This window comes from Populus nigra, chromosome 1, assembly GCF_951802175.1.
Source record: "Populus nigra chromosome 1, ddPopNigr1.1, whole genome shotgun sequence".
In the NCBI taxonomy this organism is placed as follows: Eukaryota; Viridiplantae; Streptophyta; class Magnoliopsida; order Malpighiales; family Salicaceae; genus Populus; species Populus nigra.
Genome location: NC_084852.1, coordinates 29,093,057 through 29,117,791, shown reverse-complemented (window position 1 = coordinate 29,117,791; position 24,735 = coordinate 29,093,057). Strand labels below are relative to the sequence as shown.

At 35.5% G+C, this 24,735-nt stretch overlaps 1 protein-coding gene across 4 annotated transcripts; it reads left to right on the top strand.

Moving 5' to 3' along the window:
• Positions 1-962: 962 nt before the first annotated feature.
• On the top strand, positions 963-23,498 carry LOC133669649 (copper-transporting ATPase PAA1, chloroplastic-like). Of its 4 annotated transcripts, XM_062089871.1 has the most exons (17): positions 963-1,536; positions 1,660-1,713; positions 1,988-2,141; positions 5,720-5,794; positions 5,901-6,178; positions 9,615-9,848; positions 10,166-10,264; positions 10,440-10,589; positions 11,023-11,169; positions 12,055-12,105; positions 12,203-12,375; positions 13,750-13,882; positions 18,744-18,841; positions 19,533-19,773; positions 20,678-20,881; positions 22,219-22,299; positions 22,850-23,498. In XM_062089871.1, exons 1-17 carry the CDS (start codon positions 1,123-1,125, stop codon positions 23,108-23,110), a joined length of 2,847 nt encoding a protein of 948 aa, XP_061945855.1. In that variant the 5' UTR covers positions 963-1,122; the 3' UTR covers positions 23,111-23,498. The 4 variants fall into 4 exon arrangements, with proteins under 4 accessions (XP_061945855.1, XP_061945876.1, XP_061945868.1 ...); XM_062089884.1 differs by lacking the exons at positions 5,720-5,794; positions 5,901-6,178; positions 9,615-9,848; ... (9 more) ...; positions 22,219-22,299; positions 22,850-23,498 and adding exons at positions 2,756-2,834; positions 2,978-3,355 and having other exon boundaries at positions 967-1,536; XM_062089878.1 differs by lacking the exons at positions 5,720-5,794; positions 5,901-6,178; positions 9,615-9,848; ... (9 more) ...; positions 22,219-22,299; positions 22,850-23,498 and adding exons at positions 2,750-2,834; positions 2,978-3,355 and having other exon boundaries at positions 967-1,536.
• Positions 23,499-24,735: the final 1,237 nt, after the last annotated feature.

The following is a 24,735-nucleotide window of genomic DNA, read 5'->3' as shown; positions in this document are numbered from 1 at the left end:
TTATTGTCCTATTTACTCTCATTTTGGTGACGTTTGGCTGAGAAGAAATGAGACACGAGGTTTTTTTTTTTTTTTTTTTAAATTAGTTAATTCATTATTAACATAAGTGTTAATTAATATATTTTTTAGATTTTATTCAAAATAAAATAATATTTAAATAAACTCTGATAATGATTTTCTTAAAAAATATATTTATCCATTAAAATAAAATAAAAAATATTTTTAGATTAAAATACTTGTTATAATTTACATTCCAAACACTAGAGAAAACATGAGTTTATTATAATATGATGTTATATCTAGTCCAAAATCTATAAAACACATAGTATAATAAATTGTCAAGTCTAGTCTAAATATAAGAGCAGCGAAGCCAAATTAAATTAAATTCAATTCACTTAATATTATTTGATATACCAAATACTACATAAGAGTGTGTTGACATGTTATTTAGTTTTTTTTAATTTAATTTAATTTTAATTTTACTTTTTTTTTAATTCTTTTTTGAAGCTATTACGTGAACTTAAGTACAAAGTATGTTTGACAGTGAGATAGTGGTTGCTTTTCAAATAACTTTTCGTACTGAAATGCATGTCAATGATTTTTTTATTTTTTAAAAATTATTTTTGATATCAGCACATCAAAACGATCTAAAATATACAAATTATATTAAATTTTAGTAAAAAAAATTAAATTTTTTAAAAATACAATGCAAACCCCGTTTCAAAATAATTTTATAATATTAAACATTATTATTTTAATTTTAATTTTAGAAAGAGAATTATATCAATATTCTACCGGGAACATTTAAACACAAAAGGACGAGCATGGACGGTAACCCAGAACCTTTTTTTTTTTTTTTTTCCTGAGAATAAATACTAAGAATTAATTAATAATCCAGCCTATTTTGATAATAAATAAGGATGTCACGTGCTAATAAATAAAAAGACACCAATCAATACTATCTTGACCAGACTCCCACTTCAGTCAAAATGTGCTGGCTGCATCGCCTCGTGTCCAAATCCAGATGAATGAAATAAACGTGCAGATAGCGCTAGCTGTAATTCATAGATATAGATTATAGAGAGGGGGTTAGAGAAGACTGAAGAGAGATTTTGTTCAAAAATGGACTCTGCATTGGCTATCTCGGCGACGGCATTGCCTCTCTTCACCTTATCCAAAGTCAACCGTCATTTCATCACTCACAATGCTCGTTCCTTTCTCCGCCACTCCTCGTCCCAACGCGGCACTCTCCGACTCAGTTCCATCTGCTCGCACAACAACGACGCCCTTGCTTCGTCTCCTTTTCTGTGCACGGTGGTCCCGTTGCTACGTCGCCGTTTGGAATGCGTTTCCAGCTCCGCGGCGTCCTTCGGGACCTCGTCCGGCGGCGGCGGCGGAGGTGGCGGAGAGTTTGGCAGCGGCGGAGGAGGTGGTGGATCGGACGGTGGTGACGCGGAGTCGAACTCGGTTGCGGGAGCGGTGGGCGCGGAGGAGGTTTCGGCGCTGTCGCCGGACGTTATCATACTTGATGTTGGAGTAAGAAGTCTAAAACAAACTCTGGTTTTTGTTTTTATATCAAATAATCATTACTATTTTACGATTCTTGGGGGGGAAAAGGAAAAGAAAAGAAAAGCTAAAACACCATTGCTGTGCTGGCAGGGAATGACGTGTGGGGGATGTGCAGCTAGTGTCAAAAGAATACTTGAAAGTCAAGTAAGATTCCATTTTCTTTTCTTTGATTTTTTCTTTGGACAATGAAATTATTTTTTTGTTGCTTCATTTGCATGTCTTACAAAACAAAACTTAGGAATGTGAGTAAAAAGCTCAGTTGGAGAAGTATTTTTAGTGATGGTTCTTAAGAAGTTTGGCAGAATTATCCTTAATTTATGAAATATTTGAGACACGAAGCACAAAAAGAATCAGTGCATCCCCTTTCTGCTTCCAATTTGTTTTCTTTAATCATCATCTATGTTCTTTTGATGGACAGCCGCAAGTATCTTCTGCTAGTGTCAATCTCGCTACAGAGACTGCAATAGTGTGGCCAGTATCTGAAGCAAAAGTTGTACCCAACTGGCAGAAAGAGCTCGGCGAGGCACTTGCAAAGCATCTGACCAGTTGTGGTTTCATGTCTAACCTTCGAGGTAAACCATCACATCACCATCATTGTAGTGGTCATCATCATTATTGTTGTGATTAGACTCCTCCCTCTAGTTGAGATGTGTAATGAGCTATTGAATATATTTACTTTGCCCCTTTCGTGCATTCCGTGATTGTTACAGATTAATCAGCGCTGTCACTATTAGATTATTGATGTTACTTTAATTTTGCGGTATTTCTCACATGCTTGCATATGGCGTTTGAGATTCTAATACTTTGGTATCACCCAAGTGCTCAAGATAACAAATGAGAGATTGATTGCCTTTGACAGGAAAAACAAGAGAACACAAAAAAATAATAATCAAGAAATCAATCAAGAAGTAATATTAAATTAGTTTTTCTTGCTTGTGGATAACGTGCAAAAAAGTGAACACTGAATATTCCACTCTTTGAAACAGCCAATTGTCCATTTGGTCGATAAAAATCAGACCAAGCATTTTAAAGTAGCTTCCCAAACTGATATAGGACTAAACTTACCATACCAGCGAGAGGTTGCCTAAATAATGCAGGAAGACCCTGAAATCTTAACGCAGAGTGACACTCCCATGCTTCCAGAGTTTCAGTATGATTTATGTGAAGTTTGGTGGGCTAGTGGCAGGTCAGGGAGCTACCGAAGGAGATATTTCAATGTAGAAATGCTAAAGATTTCTTGTGAGGAGCGACCATAATTCTTTATGGTATGTCACTAATTCATCAAGTTTCAATTTCACGGTGACTTGCTTGCTTCAGAAGAATCTTACAAAAATCTTCTCCATTATATTGGATTAGAAAGGACACTTATAGAAGTATTAATTAATATTATGATTTCTCCCTTCAATAGGTAAATCTCAACAGCTTGTGGTGGATTGGTTGAAGAGAGAAAAATTCTGGTGCTTGGGAGACATTTGTTTTGGAGGATTTGTTATCGCACAATCTGAATTTGTCATTGATTTAACTAACATTGAGAGACTTGGATATTCATTTATAAAGGTTGATTGTATTCACGTGCAAGAGAAAGTGACATGGCAGTGATCATGTGTGCTATTCTGGGAACATGGTGTATTACTGTATTTTACAGAATTAGAGGGAAAGTTCACTGCCTTGTATTTTTGTTACTTTGCAAAGTCTGATACAATTCTCCTTGTATCTTGCAAAGCATTAGTTGTGTATCTGGGAACTTCGATCACGTTCATTATATGATTTTTTACTTTGTCAGAAAGTTTATCTGCCTGATTCTATATGCCACCACAGCTCTTAGATGTCTATCGGTACAGAATATTGTGGCCATATTTTGTTCTATTTCAGTTTTTTGTATTCCTAATCATGCTAATGAAACACAAAACAATCTTTTGAGTAATCTTTTCTTCTCTTTGCTTTTAAAAACTTGTTTTTATTATCACTTCTCTGGAAGCACCTTTGGAGTCACTGACAAAACAATTTCCATTGGGTTATTTAGAACATAAATATACCAAAACCAATTTTAAGACGCAGTAGGCAAGCAAGCATCTTTGTTCATAGTAACTTTTTAAGAACTTTGAACAAATTTTCATAAAAGCAGACATCTCGTAAATGTTTTCAGTTGATGAATATGCTTTTTTGTAGCTATTCAGCAATGTTAAATGCCAGGCATCAGCCTTTCATTGGCCTAGTTAGTTGTTTTATAGTTTGTAAAAGTGCAGTTTTACATTGTAGCCAATGGAAGTATAACTTTTAATTTAGTTTAGCCTTGTAAAGAACTCATTGAATTCCGCTTCATTGTTTGTTTTTGAGAATGTGGTCTAGGTTGCTAGGTTCATGGAGTGTTTTCCTTGCACTTATTATCTGTGTATAGTAATAAGATTTAGTAGTACATCATCTCGTTTGATTATGCTGCCTAGTTGGATTATGACTGGTAATAAAAACAAATAATTTGTTCATGGTTGTCATTGCTGAATATGGTAAAAATTTTGGTTTAGGGAATTGAATCGTTCTTTTCACTTCCACTGTTGTTTTAGATATGGCTTATTTTTATTGTAATAGGGGGATTATAGATTACTTGTCAAACAATTTTTGTGAGCATGTCCAGAAAATGAGATTGCAAACAGTATTTTCTTACAGTCACTAGACAAAGTCTGTAAACAAATGCATGGATTCCTAGAGTTAGAATATAAATCTGAACAAACTACTAAGCACTATGTCTACATTTTCCTCACCCCGTCTTCAGTTGAGCTTTAAACAACTTGTGATTTTCTGCTTGTGATGTTTAGATGTTTTGGAGCTATAAATTTTATTTTTCACTACAACGGTTTGATCTTAAGACCGCACCTTCTTGTCCATTGATATGTTATTGTGGTTCTTTAGTTGATTGCATCTTCTTAACTCAAGATAAGGATGCTAAGTGTTTCTTATCTCTCTCTTCTCTAATACTATGTAATTTTTTAGAGACCCTTTAATTTGTTGGTTTATACATTACAGATTTCATAGACATTGTGACCCATCCACTCTCTTGCTATCATTTAAATGTCATGTAAAAGTGCTTGGAAATTTGATATCCTTGTTAAATTTATTTAGGATAATTGAGAGAATAGTATACTTCGTAATATAGCATGTCTTACCTAATGGTGGATGCTTCTGTTTCCATTTATCACTGTGGTGCTGCCTCAGGGAAGATATGCTATATTATTGGCCTAACAAAAAAAATGGTTGCTTTGAGGTTAAATCTCATCACTGTGTATTGTATTTATGAAGGCAGTATGTTCCATTGGAAGATTAGCATGGCAGACTGCTTTTCCTTTTTCTGTTTTTGGTGTGGACAAAGATCTCTTCTCATATTTCAACATGTGCAAAATTTTCACAGATGAAAAAGTTTATACTGAATTGGTGTAGTACATTTATAATTCTGTAGAATCAGTTGATGAGTTACTTGGTCATCGTGCAGTGGCCAGAGAAATAGGGGAAATGTTTCTTTCACCATTTGGTCTAGTTCAGTTTATGCTAGTTTATTTGAGAGGGGTGTCTGGTTTGGGTTAGAGAAAAATGCAAGAGCTTCTGGAGAGGATATCCTTATGAGTAAGTACTAGTAAAGTGTAACATGATACTGACTAAATTGTTCTGTGGGTTTGTAGATTCAGTAATGTGATTTTTTAGGGGATTCTTTCAACTGTCTTTTGATGCTTGAGGATAAGAATCTGCTTCGTTATTATTATTATTATTTTTTAATTTAATGTAGGTGCTCATACTTTGCTTGTACAGGGTGCACTAGTCCTTTTTTGGGCTTTTGTTTTTCTTTTGCTAATAAGTTTATTAATAAACGGCACATGATAAATCTTTTTATTGATAAGTAATGAATCCTACACTTTCTGCCTCGTTGCCTTTTAGGTTCCAATCTGATGAAACGAGTTCCAAGTTCCATACATTGCTGCTATTTTTCAAGTGACCAAGTTTTTAAGCCAACTCAGAGCTTGATGTATAGACTTATTAATTTCGATAGCCTTTAATCTCCATTATGAGGATTGGTTTTGTTATTCATTTGCTTAACATGTTTCTACCCTTGTTGTGGAATACGCTTAACATCCTTGCTGCTTGAATGGTTGTTTATGTACAGATGCTGGAAGGCAGAATTTCTTCAAAATTTTTGAAAAGAAAATGGATGAAAAGCGTGATCGCCTAAAAGAAAGCAGTAAATATCCTCATACACATTACTGCAGAGATTAAAAATTTTGTTAAAACTTTATATGCTGATGATTCATCTATCAAGAAATCATGCTCATTGCTCTTTTTTGTAGGTCATCAGCTTGCTGTCTCTTGTGCTCTCTGTGCTGTATGCCTCCTTGGTCATGTTTCTCATATTTTTACCGCTAAGCCTCCATGGATCCATGTGTTTCATTCTGTAGGATTCCATGTGTCTTTGTCTTTGTTTACATTGCTTGGTCCTGGGCGTCAACTTATTCTTGATGGTGTTAAAAGCCTTTCTAAGGGGGCTCCAAATATGAACACTTTAGTAGGTCTTGGGGCATTATCCTCATTTGCTGTTAGCTCATTAGCTGCATTAATACCAAAGCTGGTGAGTCAAATTTCCTATTCGAATACATTTCTAGTTCCATTTGGGATTCAATGTTTATCTTTTTTTCTTTAATGGTAGCTGTGCTGGTTACTTCTTATGCTTTTGCTTTATGTGCTTTATGACATAAAATTCGTTGCATGTGTTTTTCTAGAACTAAATTGCAGTGTTAAGTAGGTGACCTGGAAGTAAAAATTTTTCATGCAAGTGTGAAGTGTATATGCAGCTTGGTTTTTTTTTTTTTTTTCTGTCTTTTTCTTTGATATTTCCTTTGGCTTTTAAAAGTTTTATTGTGTAGGTTTTTGGAAGAAGAAGAATTTTCTTTCTTATTCTTTCAATAATTCTGGTTACAAGATAAATAGCAGAGGAAGCCACCAAATCAGGAAGGCCACAAAATTAGGAAATCAAAAAATAAAGAGCAGATTTCTAGGCTCGAAAAGGAAACATAAACTCCAAAAAATCTGAAACAGTAATTCCATATTTTATTTTCAATATCATGTCCTATTTTATTTCCTATAAATCTAACACCCCCTCCTAAGTTGGGGCATAGATATTTATCATGCCCAACTTGCTTACAAAGCTCAAATCTAGGTCTAAAAAGTCCTTGGTGAAGATATCAACTATTTGTTGGGTAGTAGGAACAAAATGCATGAACCGAACTCCACTATCAATCTTTTTTTTTGAAGTGTTTGTCAATCTCTACATGCCTTGTACAATGATCATGTTTTACTGGATTATGTGCAATACTTATAACCACTTTGTTGTCACAATACAACTTTATTGGCATATTCACAGGCATTCGCATCTCTTCAAGAATTCTCTCCAGCCATAACATTTCAGAAACTCCATTAGCCATAACCCTAAATTCTACCTCAACACTACTTCTCGCCTGATTTACTTTTCAAGTATCTGAGAATCTGATAAAATGATAAACTGCTTTAAGATGTTTTGTGTAGTTGAGTGCATGAACTGACTTACTAAGCTCAAAGCAAATGCAATATTGGGACGTGTATGTGATAAGTAAATCATTTTTTCCATCGACTTTTGATACTATGTTGTATTCACTAGATTACCTTCCATGTCATCTCCAAGTTTTTGATTGGGATCTATTGGAGTGTCTGCTGGTCTACAACCACCTAAACTCCTTAAGAAGATCAAGGACATACTTCTGTTAGGAGACAACAATCCCCTTCTTTGATCTAGCAATCTCCATTCCAAGGAAATACTTGAGGGACCCTAAATCCTTAAATCTCAAATGTTGATGAGAGGGAAGATCTCAATCGGTTCATCTCAAGAACATCATCCCAAATAAGAATTATATCGTCTATGTACATAATCAATATTGCTCTCTTCCCCTTCCCATCTTGTGAATGTCTTATACACATTGTTTGATCACCTTGTCCTAGTATACCCTTGACTTTTAACAAATTGAGTGAATTTTTTTGAATTTTCAAACCAAGCGTTTGGTGATTGTTTTAACCCATATAAAAGATTTATTATTCATTTTACACATATTTGTGCCAAAATTTACACAAAATGTTGGAGGTGCATCCATGTGAACTTCTTCCTCTAGGTCCCCATTGAATAATGCAGGTAGTCACAATTAACTGCAACTGACAATAGAACTCTTACAGAGTTGAGCTTTATGACTGGAGCAATTTTCCATAGGTCTGTGTGAATCCCTTGGAAACCAATTGAGCTTTATATCATTCTAGGGAGCCATTTGATTTATACTTAATTGTAATATTGATTTATACTTAACTGTAAATAGCCATTTGCACCACACCCTACAATTGTCTTTCTTCTTGGTAGATTAACTAACTCCCATGTGCTATTTTTTTCAAGAGTTTTCATCTCCTCAAATACAACATCCTTCCATTCAGGAACTTTTAGAGCATCATGTATAGTATTAGGAATCTCCATAGAAGACAATTGTGAGGTTAAAGCACGAAAAACATGTGAGAGATTTTCATACAACACATAATTGGACAATGGATGTTGGGTGCAAGACCTCACACCTTTAAAGATAACAACGGGAAGATCACAATCACTGGACTCATGATTAGAACTAGACTTTGGTTCATAACTAAAGACTCAAAACTCGAAGTTGAAATAGGCTTATCTTGAGGTATAGATTTACTGAGGATATTACCTGGAGGGGTTTATGGATTCTGGGTAGTGCAAGGGATTAGATGAATCTTTCTTTCAGGGTGGCCTCTGTTGTGAGTAGACAACATCAATGGTATTAATGTTGTGGTTCTTGTTTCTGTTTCTCTTTTGTTAGGATCATGAAACATTATAGGAAGACCTGACTTTTCAGTATTTAAAGGACTTGGTTCACAATTTGTGTTTCAGGTTGAATGATCATAGTTGAAGAAAGATTATATTATGAGTTGTTACCATGAAAAAAATTATGAAACATAACCAAATCTTTGTTTTGGTTCTCTCTGAAGATGAGGCGTGAAGTAAGGATATAATTAAAAAGAAAGTAGCATCCATTGGTACAAACATTTTTCTGTTGAGTTGGGTTCAAAACATTTATTCCCTTTAGAGTGAGAGCATAACAAACAAAAACACATTTTTTTGGCTTGGGGTTCAAGCTTTCCTTGATTATGACTTTGAATATGAATAAAAGCAGTACAACCAAATATCTTTAGTGGCAAAGAAAAGGAAAGCTGATTTGTGGGATAAAACTTGTGAAAAACGTTGAAAGTGTTTCAAAGCGTAAAATCTCATTAGGCATTCTATTTATGAGATATGAACAATAGGAACAGTTTAACCCCAAAGGTATTTAGGTACTTGATTGGTAAAGGTAATACCCGAGCTACTTCCAATACGTGTTTATTTTTTTGTTCAACCATACCATTTTGTTTTGGATGTCAACACGTGAGCTTTGATGAACAATTCTTTTTTCATGAAAAAAGTTGCCTAAAATGGTTTTGAAATATTCTTGACCATTATCATTTTGCAAAATTTGAATGTTTTTTTGAATTTGGGTTTATGCCATGGTGTAAAAAACTTTAAAAATTGTTTCCACTTCATAACTTACTGTTTCTTTACCCATGTAAATCAGGTTCCTGACGACTTGTGTGTTGATCCAAAATAAGAATAACATAATGTACATGATTGCAATATTATTCTGGAGTTCTCCTAACTGGTGCATATGAATCTACTACATAATACTTTTAACAGGCATATTCGCTGAACTTGAGTAGATGCAAATGTTGCTACTATTTGATTTAACAGTCATGGGATCTGTTTATTAAGTGATTCTTCTGTGAAGCTTTTGATTTAACTATTCCTGTGCATAATTGAAGATCATATTATTTATTTTATTTTCTAAGAACCAACTTACTTATTGTATTCTAAATGGGTGATTGGTCTATTTAGAGATTATCTGCTGACACTTTAATCCTGTCAATGGGTTCTTTGGAAGCAGGGTTGGAAGGCATTCTTTGAGGAACCGATTATGTTAATAGCTTTTGTCTTGCTAGGAAGGAATCTTGAACAAAGAGCTAAAATTAAAGCAACCAGTGATATGACTGGACTCCTAAGTGTTTTACCTACAAAAGCTCGTCTTGTGGTCAATGGTGATGCAAAAGACCTGGGCTCAATTGTTGAAGTTCCTTGCAGCAGCCTCTCTGTTGGAGACAAAATTGTTGTCCTACCTGGTGTAAGTATAGGACTGTCTCTTTTCTTCATGTAACACTAGCACCTTTAATATTAATATTAATTTTCTCATTTTATGAGTTCACACATTAAATGTCTTGTTTAATAACCTGCTCTTTATAGATTTGGGCTTCGTGAGATGCTATTTCTATGACAAATGTCTTGCTTTTCAATAGGCTTTCTTTCTTTCTTTTTTGCTTACTTTTTTCCCCATTTCTCCTTGGGCTTCTCAATTATGTTGCGGAGGTTGAGAAACTTGTTACCTGCTGCATAAATTTTGTATACATGATCCCCTTGACATGCATTCTTGTGTTGTTTTAGGATCGTGTTCCAGCAGATGGAACAGTCACAGCTGGTAGAAGCACCATTGATGAGTCGAGTTTCACAGGGGAGCCATTGCCAGTAACCAAACTACCTGGGGTATTATTCTCCAGTTACATGCAACCAATGAATATTCTCTGACGGCATCATGTAGCAGTGCTGCATATTTGCATGATGATTTGTTTCAGAAATTCACCCATCCTGTGCTACATTAATTATAGCAGTTGCACCTGCTTTGATATTACTAATTACAGAGTATTTTTGAATGCTCTAGAGTCAAGTATCTGCTGGAAGTATAAACCTCAATGGAACTCTAACAATTGAAGTCAAAAGACCAGGGGGTGAGACTGCCATGGGAGACATTGTTCGATTGGTGGAAGAAGCACAGAGCAGGGAAGCTCCAGTACAACGCTTGGCTGACAAGGTTTCTTTTCTGCTTCTTCAATTACATTTGGTATATTTTGTTATGATGGTGTTCAATGTTTCTGGGGAAGCTGAGACAAACAAGCTCGTGCCTAGATGTTTTGCAATTTTGGAGGGAAGTTGATCTACGTGGTCAACTGATCTCAGAAACAAACTTGGTTTTCGAAACATGTATGCTTGTGTCAGAACAATATATACGAGTGTTTTAAATCTTTAAAACTGGGTTATATGCAGTGTTTCTATTAATCATCCACTATTATCCAATTCTAAGCTATTTGTTGGCAGTGCTTGTTTTTTTTTACTTCTCACTTCTTTGCCCCCTCAATCCTTGCCTTAGTTTTTGTACCGAAAGTGTACAGGAATTTGAGATGTGTTTGTGTTAATGCAGACATTCATAAGAACTTTACTCTCCTTTTATTTTCTTGTTTCATCAGGTGTCTGGGCACTTTACTTATGGGGTGATGACAATTTCAGCAGCTACATTTGTGTTCTGGAGCATGTTTGGGACACGCATCCTACCTGCAGCTTTGAACCAAGGAAATCCAATTTCTCTAGCTCTACAACTCTCTTGCAGTGTTTTGGTATGAGTCTCAGTATGGTACCTAATTCTCCAGTAAACCTAAAACAATAACCGTGTTAGAAAAGATCATATGTATTCGTGTTAACAACATTCTTCTCATGGATACAACATAACATTCTTATCTATGTTTGGCCCACTTGTGTCATACTTATTTTCTGCTTGGTTGAACAAATTCTGTTTCACTTTTCTTTGGGTTTCCATTGGTTTCAGTTTCCTCTTAGTCTTATTTTCTCAAGTCACTTTCTTGTATTTTATTGTTGCGTTGGTTATTAAGGGTTGAACAGACATTAATTCAGACATGTACATAACTCTATCAAAGTAAGAAAATGCTTGGAGTCTGAATTTTTTATCCTGAATGTTTGTTACAACAATCTTCTTCAAATAAAAACAATGATCCATCATGCCATATAGTGTGAGCATAGTATTTTATCCACTGAAAAACCTAGAAGACATTACTCATAATGAGTTCCTTGTTTCGCTGATGGAGACATTTTTTGTAATGATGCCAAGGATGGTCAAAAGATTCAAAGGTTTGATTTCAAAAAGATCAAAGGACCATGCTTTCAACTTTTATATAAAATAAAATTTTGATTTGATGGCCATGATTGTAGAAAGAATCACTTTGGAAGTCAAATATCATGGTACATTTGTAGCACGGTGGCAACTCAATTCCAGGTTTGGTGCAACTTGTGTCAACATTTTGACTGCATACCTTGTCTTATATTTCAACTTCCAAGCTAGGAGTTTCCATAGAAACATCTTGTTGATTACCTTTTTAGAATAAAAAGGATTTGTATATCTCTTATTGATTTTGTGGTCTAGGAATGCTTCTCTTCTCTGCCTGTTTTAATCCATGCAATAGTGAGCACGTGTATCCTGAATGCAGGTTGTTGCTTGTCCATGTGCGCTTGGCCTGGCCACACCTACTGCTGTACTGGTATATCCTTCTTGAAGAACTCCAGTTTCATCATGTTACCAGATGTAATTGTCGGACTTTGATTGATTATGGGCTTCAATATTTTTTCTTCTTTCAGGTTGGAACTTCGTTGGGAGCAACAAGAGGATTACTTTTGCGTGGAGGAAATGTTCTGGAGAAGTTCTCAATGGTGAATTCTGTTGTGTTTGACAAAACAGGAACCCTAACAATTGGCAGACCTGCTGTAACGAAAGTTGTTCCACTTGGAGGCATGAAAATTACAGATTCACAGTTAAGTTGCGGGAGAAGTTTTCTTTAAATCATGGGATTATCTGATTTTTGTGCTCAATATTTTGTTCTTGTGATGCTTGTTTATCAAATTAACATTTACAAGAGTGGTTTTTTTTTTTTCCTGATTTACCAGTTATTATGTAAGAGTCCTGGCATGAAAAATATGTAACAGATTGTCTGTCTCTTTTTTACTTTGATCATATTTATTGATTCAACTCAAGGTTGTGTTTCATCATGGGATTATCTGATTGTGGTGATCAAAATTATTTTCTTGTGATGTTTGCTTATCAAATTCACATTTATGAGAGTGATTTTTTTTTTCTTGTTCACAGTTAGCATGTGTTAGAGAATAATATAAATCATATCCTAGGACCTCACCTAACAGCTTAAGCTTTTGGGTTGAGATGGTTCTTTGACATGGTATCAGAGCCTTAATGACCAAATGGTCTCGAGTTCGAATCTCACCATCCCCATTTATTTGATAAAAATTAAGCATAAAGGTAATGTGGGCCTGTGCAAGTTTCAAGCCCAAAGGGCTTTCACTTGAGGGGGTGTGTTAGAGAATAATATAAATCATATCCTAGGACCTCACCTAACAGCTTAAGCTTTTGGGTTGAGATGGTTCTTTGACAGCATGTAAGATCCTCGGTATGAAAAATCTGTTATGGATTGTCTCTCTTTTTTACCTCGATCACATTTATTGACTCAACTCAAGATTGTGTTAATTGAAAAATGTGTTTTGACCTAACAAGCATGAGCAGTTTTTCTGCTTAAGTATTCTTATCCATGTCAATCTAGGAAGAAAATAAATAAATAAATTTCAGATTTTTTTTATATAATTACTGGTTTAATCCTCTAGTGATCTTGCTTCCAAATGTAGCAGACTGCAGATTCAGTTTTTTATCGTAATCCAAGTAGCTGTGGCTGTTGTTAAGCACTTGCAACCAGTTCATTAAAAAATCAAATGTCATTTGCAAGTAGTTTGTTCCTTGGTGAATAAATCTATCTGCATAATAACTGCATGCTGTCACTCGGCTGCTTAAACTTGTTGATCTTGGAAATACTTCTCATTAAATATTGTGCACATTTAAAGTACTTTTTCCTGTTCAATTTGTGTAATCCAGGAATATTTATTTTTCACTTATGCAACTCTTTATTAATGTACATTAGAAAGAGTTAGTGCTTTGAACTTCTTACTTTGGTTATCGTTAATTTGACCATGTTGACTGATTCAAAGACTAAATTGCAACATCTTTAATTTAGGTCCTTTAACAGTTTTTGGCTGTATGCTGCTGTTGAAGGTGATACGTTGTTTTTAGCTAATTGTGATTGCTTTTGTGGATTTGAAGTTCAAATTTCCATGCTTTGATGCAGACTAAATCCAGATGCTACGTTGTCTGAGGTTGAACTCTTGAAGTTAGCTGCAGGCGTGGAATCAAATACTATTCATCCGGTTGGAAAAGCTATAGTAGAAGCTGCACAGGCTGCTGGTTGTCAGAATGTGAAGGTACATATGTATCTAGTGCACTATTGTTTTTCATGTTATTATTCTTGGAAAGCATGGAAACGAATAAGAGATGTGCGTTCATAACAATACTGATACATCAAGATGACAGTTTCAAACAAGTAGGAATAGGAATAGGAATAGAAGTTAAAGTAGCATTAAAACCATACCAATCAGGAGGGTGTGATACTCGTGTAGAGCGTCAAGGACTAGGTGAACGAGCCATTTCATGCTTAGGGGGTGCAGATTGCGTTGGATTAGGTGTGGAGGAAGTATCAAACTTGAGAGGGGGCAAAGTTGGTTAACGTTGAGTATACATAATTCTGGGTTTGAGCCATTTAGGAGAGGAGGCAATTCATTATAACAAGGAAGAACACTAAGCTCAGGCAAGGACTTAACATGGGTAGAAAAGTAATATTGATTTTCAAAGAAAACAACATTACAAGAAGTACGAAATTTGTTAGAACTAGGATCATAACATACATAGCCTTTGTGAGAAATACTATAACCCATAAAACACATTTAACAAGCTAGGGAAAAAGTGTGTCGCTCATGAGGCGGTAAATGAACAAAACAAACACACCCAAAAGTGTGCAAATTAAGATAGCTAGGATGCTGATGGTGTAAACGAAGATAAGGAGAATCAAAATTCAAGACCTGAGAGGGCAATTTATTAATTAGGTAAACTGCGGTAGGTAATGCCTCAACCTAAAATTTAGGAGGAATAGAAGACTCAAGTAATAAGGTGCGAACAACATCCAGTAGATGTCAGTTTTTACATTTGGCCACACCATTTTGCTGCGGGGTATAAGGACAGGAGCGTTGAGACACAATTCCTTTATGGTGTAAGAAATCATGAAACTCGTGGGAAAGCTATTCCCCACTAGAATCAAACCTCAAAATCTTAGTACCTGTAGAAAATTGGTTTTCAATATATGTTACAAATATTTGAAAAACAGACAAGACCTCAGATAGATTTGGACTGAAGAAAATAGATCCAAGTATATCAATTGAAATCATCATTGAAAGTCACAAAATATTTGTATTTAGCATGAGGAATCATAGGAGAAATGCCCCAGACATCACTATGTGCAATATCAAATCATTTTCAGCACGACTACCATGAGAAGGAAATGAGAGAGTTTTACTTTTGCCAAGTTTGCATATCAAGCAATCAAATGACAAAGCTTTAGAAACATGTTCTTTATTGCCTAATAAACCAGGACTTAACATATAAGATAGAACAACAGAGTTTGGATGACCTAAACGTTTGTGCCATATTTCACTTTGAGAATTAATTGCCGTACAAGCCAAAGATAAAGTAGGAATGGAAAAGTGCAATGGAAAAAGTTTTCCAACTTTAGGCCCCTTTGCGATTGTCTTACTCGACACCTGATCCTGCATAAGACAACCATCACTAGAAAAATGAACATCACAGTTATCATCAACTAACTGGCCTATGAAGATAAGGCTAGTAGAAAGTTCAGGAGATGCATAAACACTTCTGAAAGAAGAATTAATATCTCCAACTTCATCAATAGCTATCTGAATCTGAGATGAACCATGATAAGGGTGAACATTGCAAAGAGTGTCTGATAATCTAGTCATATGATTAGATGTAGCAGAATCAACAAGCCAAGATTGAGATGCAGAAGTACCATTACCTTGGAGCCCTAAGGCAGAAAAGGCTGACATAATCATCTGCTGAACCATCTCTAGAGTAAGAACAGATTGGTCTCTAACTGTAGAAGGACCAACAGAAGAAGAAGAACCAGTTGTATCCTGATAAGCATGAGCTTGACAGTTCTAGGGATGAGTAGGACATTCTTTGATAATATGGCATGGCTTCTTGCAGTAGTTGCAAGATTTCTTTGAATAGTGGGCAGCAGTGTGCCCAAACTCCTTGCAACTGAAGCATTGAACCTTCCACATATCTCTATCCCTGCCTTTCCCAAGAGCTGAGCTGCATATGCCACGACATTAGATGTCATGTTATCTTGCTGAAATTTGGCTTATGTTCCAAGACGCTGCTTCTCCTGGATTAATTCTCCAAAACACATCCAATGAAGGAGAGGGATCACGGTTCATCAAATTAGAGCGAGTTGCCTCGAATTCAAGCTGTAATTTCATCAAAAACTGGTCTCTCTTACTCTATTCATGAACTTCCTAAACAACTGAGAGAGATGCATCAGGCAACTTATCATAAACCATGTCAGTAAATTCGCCCCATAAGTTCTGAAATCCAGAAAAATAATCTTGAATGGAGAGGTCACCCTAAATGTATTTGGCAATCTCATATTCCAACTGAAAACGTTGTGCTGTGTTGTCTTGATCATAAAAGTTCTTTAAAAATTGCCATATACTTTTAGCAGTCTTGTATGGCCTCAGATTTAGCACAATCTAAGGGTCAATAGATCCTAAGATCCATGACATGACTCTAGCATCTTTGACCTGCCACTAAGCCAATTTAGGAAGCTCAGTTGGAGCCAGGTCACTTCCATCAATATAGCCCTATAACTCCTTTCACATAACAAATACACAAAATTGAAATTTCCAAGTACCATATTTTTTACCTATGAACCACTCACCACAAGAATCTGAGTTGATATTCATGATTCCCATAACACAACAATGAAAGAAGAATAAAAATACCAACCAAAAAAGCCGAAACAGCCTAACACAAAGAGAACAAGCCCAACACAATTGCTTACCCTAGAAAGAGAAGAGACATTGTGTGCAATACAATTTGTCCAGCATAACCAGCCACAAAAGTCACCATTATGAACTTCTAATTTCTAGAGATTCCCGAAACCAAAGAAAACAACCTAAGTTGACTCAACAACCCTCACAATCACAAAAGGAATTGACCTAGAAAACCTAACTCAAGTTTTAGGCTATGATACCATGTCAATTATATTCGATGATCTCTTTGTGAGTGTTCTAATTATTATATAGCCATGTTTGAGCTAATTACTTGGCTGAATCTCAGCAATTACATCAATTCTACCTAACTAAATAGGAAGCCAAAATATATAGCAAATCACAAAATTTTGCAGGTATAATCATTCCATAAATAGATAGGCTAATTATACCTTGATATACTCTGACCGACAAATAGAAACCCTATACTAGGAAATTAGACTAATTAGAATCCGTACAATTAGGCTCTACATTACTTCCTAATTGCATACTATTTACAACATGTAACAACATTAAATTTCAAGTCTACAAACTAAAAAAAATACTTGCTCAGAGACAATCTCCAAAATTGACAGCAAAATACTATAGGCCTTACTAGGTAATGGAGAAAATTGGGGTGGTAGCTTGTAGGCTGAATCTACCTCCTTTCGCTGCCACTCATCTTGTATTCCATGTCTCCTAACTGAAGAAGCATGTGGGTCACAAGGACAAGCTACATTGCCCACACCTTCCAACAACAACAACCACCTTGTCCTTCTACATTAAGCTATACTTGACAGAAAGATGACGAAGAGGAGAGATCAGGCAGCAACATGAGTACTGGTTCATTGGAAGGAACTTTCACTAGTAGAGGCAACATGGGAATTTGTGGCTGAATTTTCTCTTAGGTTTCCTCAATTCTTCCTTGAGGACAAGGAAGCTTTGATGGAAGGGGAACTGTTGCAATTGAAAATGATTATAGGGAATTGATTTCAAATTGAATGAGAAAAGACTAAGAGAGGGAATAATTTTTGACCGTTGCACATTCAATCTATTCAACAGTGTTTTATTTACTGATGTTTAAGTTGTACGCAATGTTTTATGTTATGTTTACATTTTGTTTTCTTAGTTTTTATAGAGGCCACGTATGGCTTGGTTAATGGGTGTTAAGAATTCCCATTTTGTAAGAAATTCCTTCGCACTGCTGCTATGTATGCAACAGGAGGTACATGGAGAAAGACAACAAAATTTTTTAACAAACAATGAATGAATAAAGAAGGAACTCGGGTGAACAATCCTTCTGCTCTATCCATTACTAATCCCTTATCTTTTTTCATTGTTTTCTCTTTACTTCTTGATTGATCTGCTTAGATTCTTCCTTCCTGGATAACGTATTGGTTGGTTTACTGAGTATTGGTCTTGCACCAGTGGATAATGGCACTTGTAGGCTTTTTGAGTTGCTGAATACCCAACAAAGACACATCTTTGTGCTCTTGCATCTAGTTTACTTATAGTTTTTCTAAAGATATATGAACAAAAAAACACAACCAAGGACTTTCGGAGGGAAAATTTACCTTGAAGAAGATCTATAGGCACCTTCAAATCTAATGTTTTCAACAGCAAATGATCGATAACATATGCTACTGAAAGAATTGCATCCCCCCAATATACTTTAGGAACATTCATAATGAACATGATGGGGGCAACTTCAAGAAGATGTCAATTCTTTCTTTCAACAACACCATTTGAGCTAGGTTTCCAACCATTTAGTTTGGTGGAGAATTCCATGTTTTCCAAGATAGCCTTGAACAAACCATTCATCTTTTCTGTACCTTGATCACTCAGGAATATACCCAACCTTTTTGTTTAGATAGACAGAACAAAGCTATAAAACTATTCATGAGAGGAGGAAAGATTGAGGTAAAGAGAAAGATCCAGCCATTTTTTGGTTCTTAAGTTGTGTGTTTTGATTTGCAGACATTAAAACTAGTTGTACCCATTGATGTTGAGAAGTTAAAAAAAAGTTAAAAGTTTGCTCTTCTCTGGATCCCTCACGGATCTGAAATAAAATGATATTTTCCTAATTTTGGTTTATCCATGTGTATCCAAAACATCATGGTGGGGTTTGATGTATCTTGCTTCACATGTAGTCTCAAATTTCTCATAGAAAAGCAATTTGTAGCAGGTGACCGATGGAACATTCATGGAGGAACCTGGGTCTGGTGCTGTTGCTACTATTGAGAATAAGGTTGTGTCTATTGGAACACTAGACTGGATTCAAAGGTATTTCACTTGTTGGTTGCTTTGTATAAAGTACCACAGTGCTGTAAGTTAAGATAATTCTATGATTCTAAATTGTATGTGTGCCCACATCAATGAATAATTGCTTGTTCATTAGTGATCTTTGATTTTTATCTCTCGATTAAAAAAATTTCATATCATTGTGTCAATTCCATGTACTATCCACATTGCATATCCATGCAGTCATACTTAAAATTTCTAGAATGGTAAACCATATTTATGATAGGAAATGGTCTTTAGTGGGGGAAAGTGCAGCATTCTTTTTTGGTATTCTGGACAGTTCCATTGATGCAACAAACTGTGGTAGCACCTCTGCTATGATTTGATTTTAAATACCAGTAGGTATTCAAACCTGCTATGCTTCATGACATTGATCCAGGATTCTGAATGTTGACCATGACCACATCAATGAGCTAGCAAACATGCATAATGCCATTCCATGTCCTTTTCCCTTGCCTCATGTTACTGTCATATAACGTTTTTCTCAAAGGATAAACCATATTACATGTGAGAAGCGTTTTCTAAAGTAAACCTGAGTGAAAACAAATGAGGAATGAGTATCATCAGAATACTCAATTAAAGATGACATTCTTGCACCTCCAATATAGGGATCTACATATTAGATATTTTTGGCACATTACAATTATGATTTTGAGGCATTTCTTTTTTGCAGGCATGGAGTTGATGAGAAACCATTTCAAGAAGTGGAAGATCTTAAGAATCAGTCTGTTGTCTATGTTGGAGTGGATAATACCCTTGCTGGACTTATCTACTTTGAAGATCAGATTAGAGAAGATGCTCGACAAGTTGTTGAATCCTTGTCCTGTCAGGGAATAAATGTGTACATGTTGTCTGGTGACAAAAAGAGTACTGCCGAGCATGTTGCTTCACTTGTTGGCATTCCAAAAGAGAATGTAAGGAGCTTTAGTTTTCTATTATTTTTTAAAATCTCTGGTCCAAAGGATGGGAGTTTGCGTCACAAATTGTCTGGAACAACTACCAAATAGAATTGGAATGGACACAAACCCCACGCCACTTTCACTTGTTTGATATAAATCTACAAGTATTAGAACTTAAATGGGTATTCACAAGCCTGCTAAAAAAAGAAAAAAGAAGGCTTTTTGTCATGAAGAATATGACCAAATTATCTAATAATTTTATGGTAGTTTTTCATATTTGAATCTTCTTCCTTGAAGTTTTTTATAGTTCTTTTCGTTATGCAATTTTAATAATTGAGATGGAACTCGCATGCCTCTAATAGTACCTTTTGCTTCAAGGAGACCCGACAATGTGTGATGCCAGTCATAATTTACCTTGAGAATGCCTTTGCTTTAGAAAGACATGCCAATTTAAATTCATATAAACATGCATGCTGTGAGCAGGAGATTCTTTACCTCATGGATGCTAGCACTCACATTTGTAGCTCAAAAATCCTTTTATGGAGACCCAACATCACCTCTAACCATGATGGAAGCAGGAGATTCTTTATGGTTCATGTATCATACATGCTTCATTTCTAAGCAACTGCATTAGGAATTTAGGACACTTAAGCATCTTGTATTTACTAGAGGTGGAGATGAAAGCATTCAAATCTCAAATGCCAAATTACTTTTGATTTAGTTTCAAGCATTCGAGTACTTGTTCCGGTCTGTCAAACCAAAGACTGGAGGTTCCTGGAAGAGGCTAAACCAACAACCAACAGACCAGGCTTGAAGAACTGGTCATATGGCTGAGTATTTGGTTTTGTGGGATGTTAAAAAATTTATAGTATGGATAATATATGTCATGCATGACTTTCAAAATATGCTGTGATGGCAGGTGCTGTCTGGAGTTAAGCCAGATGAAAAGAAAAGGTTCATCAGTGAACTTCAGAAGGATCAGAGCATAGTTGCCATGGTCGGTGATGGAATAAATGATGCAGGTGCCTTGGCTGAGTCACATGTTGGAGTTGCCATGGGAGGTGGTGTTGGAGCTGCTAGTGAGGTATCCTCTATCGTGCTGATGGGTAACAGATTGTCACAGGTATTTGAAAGGAGGACATAATCTTAAACCTTGGTCGTAAAAGTAAATGTTGTTTCTTTTCTTCTTGTCCGTATATGGAGTGAGAGGGGGGGGGGGGATTTTCTTTTGAAGCATAAACGCATAGCGATTTGGAACCCAGGTGCTATGCTTTACCTTCTCTCACGATGCCCTATCCATCCTCTTAGCTGCCAAAATTGTAGTTTTTAATTTGTCCTTGATGTAGTAATTCTACTGCATGATACTGTCTTATAATTATGGTTCTCCTGTGCCATATCAACTTTGAAATTCTAAACGTTTTTTCAAAGTTTTTCATATGCATATAAATTGTAGAAGAAGATATACCAAAAGTTCCTTCTGATAGTAAAAAATGAGAGGTTTAATTAGATAGCCTCAAACAAAGCATTCTATTTTCTTAGCCATAGCTATAAAGCTTTCATTACTATTTGACATTTAACCGCCTACAGTCTTTCATGGCTCTTCCATCTTTCATATAGCCTACACGCTTTTCATTCTCAAGCTCTGTTGTGGCCAGAGAGTCCTGGCATGTGAAATCTTCATTACTATTTCATGCTTAAAGAAAGAATGTATGCTTGTAATTGAAACCCACATTACAGCACAGCTTTTGTAGCCTTTTGCCCATACCATCCCAGTTTCATAGCCTTTGCATTTGTGGTTCTCAAGCACAACTGCTGTCGCAAGGTCCTAGCATGTCAATTCTTAATTCCTATTTTATGCACAAAGAAAGAATTTGTGCTTGTGAGTGAAACGCATCTTTTATTTTGTAACATTTGAGTGTCGTGCTGATTCTCACTGTTAATTGCAAATTACTATGCCAAAATTACCATCAAATTTATTTGCTCTAATGAAATATAGTTTCCTGGTTTTTTTCTCCAACTGGTTGATGGGAGAGGACAGTACAGCCATGGTTATGGATTGTGACTGGGCATAAAATAAATGTCACGGCTACTGTACATGTGAATTGTTTAGCAACTTTTAGCAAATTTATAATAATTTTACTAAATTAACATGATGATAACGCTTCTAATTGTTTAATCATAATAACAAGATTCATGTCTAGTAAAAGTGATTGATAAAATTCAAAGCTAAAGTCAACATACATTGCAATATATTAGCAAAACAAGTATCCAACATGCATCTGAACTAATCTAGCAAATCAAAACCATGCTATCTTGTTTCCACTCACTGTTTTGAATAATCAGTATTATAATTTAATTTTCTAAGCTGATGCTAAAAAAGATTTTGATTTAGCAGGTCTGACCTCAGGACATATAAGCCTATTGGCGGTGGTGTTATTAACTTTTATTATTTCTGTACAGGTGCTTGATGCACTGGAGCTGAGCAGGCTAACCATGAAAACTGTGAAGCAAAATCTTTGGTGGGCCTTTGCATATAACATCGTGAGTTTTTTGCATTATGCAAGCAATAGCCATATGTTTCAGCACTCTGGAAAAAAAGGACCATATGGCAGATCCTGAAAGCATGCACCTTGAGAGAGAGAGAGAGAGAGAGAGAGTTTCTTAGTCAAATATCTTTAAACAGAGAGAGAGAGAAGCAAAATATTTGGATTACAAATCATAGAAAAGAACAGAATTCTGAAGTGTGCTAACTTGGTAAAACTCAGCTCAAACTGAAGCTGCAGTGCAGATATTCACCAGGCTGAGCCTGGAAAACATACTGCTTAGTTCAACCCTTTCTAAGCCTACTGTCCGCACACACCCTTACCATTTCTTTTGCATTTTGATTCCTGCAGAATTATAGAATCCAGTAATTGTGAGGTAAATTTATTTCCAAGGTCTTGCATGTAGCTCAGTTTAGCAATTTCTCCTATCATTAAATAAGGCTTAGGCGAATTTTTCTGCATCTCCTGTGACTTGAATAAGCAAAAAACAGTTTCTGCTTTGCTCTTCTCCAATATTTGATCTGATGCTGCTTGTATACTAAATGCAGGTTGGAATTCCAATTGCAGCTGGAATGTTACTGCCAGTAAATGGGACCATACTGACACCGTCAATTGCGGGAGCCCTCATGGGTTTGAGTTCTATTGGAGTGATGACAAATTCATTGCTTCTGAGATTCAAATTCTCATTGAAGCAGAAAAAAGTCTATGGAGCATCTCCAAACACCAAGATTGATGTGGATTCTGTTCTTTTGTACCAGAAGGAGAAAACAAAACAGCCTTATTCTGATTCTCGATGGGGAGAGGTGTGACAGGAGTGTAGAGATACAAACCTTGGTTAGTCTTTTATCTTTCTATATGAACATTGGTATTTTGAGGTAGCAGATTCATTTACTAGCGGAAAAAGGACCAAATGATGAAGAGATGCGACAAGTGAAACCTTGGTGGCCAAAAAGTCCATTATGTGAAACTTGAAAGATCAAGCTGACTTTCGGTGACGTTAAAATGTTTGCAGTGCCACCGAAACTGTAGAGGACGTTCTTAAGAAAATAGAAAACTAGGGAAATTGAGAGAGAAGTAGCGGGAAAGAGATAGAGAGAACTGCCATTCTGCAGAAACTCAAATTCTTTTTACTTGATTGCCTTTCACGTTTGTGTACAATTCTCATTTATCCAAGCAATTCTTTTTTTAGACTGTTAACTAACTCTACTGAATGGCTAACTCGTAATTAACTTTGCCACGTGTTAATCTCTTGCACTACCTTCCACTTTGCATCTGTCCTTTTGCTGAGTTGCTTCTGGTACTCCTTTCTACCAAATGCAAAAACCAGGAGGAAATTGATTAGTAATCTCCCCTGGAGTTCAATAGCTTGCTGCAGCTCTGCCTGCTCCTCCAATTTCCTTCTCAACATCATTTAAGGTTTATTGTAAAGCATTATTGCTTCAAGGTGAAGATCACATGGCTCTCTAGGATCAAAACCTGAAGGGTGTTGTAACCCTAATTTCTGACCTTTATTTTTGTATATATTTTGATAAATTAGAGAAAAAAATCCAAAAATATATCCTTTCAATAAATTTATTTGTTTCATTATTTTTATTTAATTATCATGTGTCTAGAAATCTTGAAAATCATAAAAACAAAATACAAAAAAATATATATGTAGACAGGTTTGTAATTGAACCAGTATTTAAATATCACGATAAAAAATGAAGTTTGAAAAATTTTAAATCATAATTGATATTTAAATTGAAGAGAAATGAGCTTAAATTGGTTTAATTTGGATAAAATTGAAGTTCAAAGATGTGCTTGGAACAAATAGCCAAGTTAGAAAATCAATTAAGGGCTTAATGAAAAAAAAAAAACTAAAATTGGAAGTCAATTTGCCTTAAAAATAGAGAATTGAAGGGCCAATGACTGAAATGGATAAAACAAAGAGTTTAGAGGACGTATTCTAATTATGTCAGGGGTATAATTGAAAGCAATTAAGAAAAATATGTGAAATTGACCGAATTAAGGAAGATTCAAAGACTATAGACTGAAACGCAACAAGCATTGAAATGAGAGGACCATGCTGAAATTTAGCCTGATTGAATATGAAGAAACCCTAATTAAGACTCAAAACGACACCATTTCACAATAACTAAAACGTGTTTTAGATAAAGAGTAAGAATATGCTAATGAATATAGGAAGAAAACGGTGTCGTTTTGCTCATGGTTTTTGTGAATTTCTGGGCAGAAAGTAGAGAGACAAAAACAATGGTGTCTCAGAGAACTTTAAGGTTTAATTTTGGTCCTAATTAAGTCTATGATGACGCAAAAACAATCACGATTTAGCCTCCCTTTAAAACCAGCACTATCCTTTTCATTTTGATGCAAGATTTAGCTTTCAAAATATGATTCTATCTCCACAAATCAGTTAAAAAGCATGTTCTCTAAT

Bases quoted from the DNA above. Each gene is read 5' to 3' on its own strand.
- LOC133669649 (XM_062089871.1), top strand. From the start codon at position 1,123: ATGGACTCTGCATTGGCTATCTCGGCGACGGCATTGCCTCTCTTCACC. The intron at 10,590-11,022 runs GTTTCTTTTCTG...TTGTTTCATCAG, and splicing joins TACAACGCTTGGCTGACAAG to GTGTCTGGGCACTTTACTTA. The intron at 19,774-20,677 runs GTAAGGAGCTTT...CTGTGATGGCAG, and splicing joins TTGGCATTCCAAAAGAGAAT to GTGCTGTCTGGAGTTAAGCC.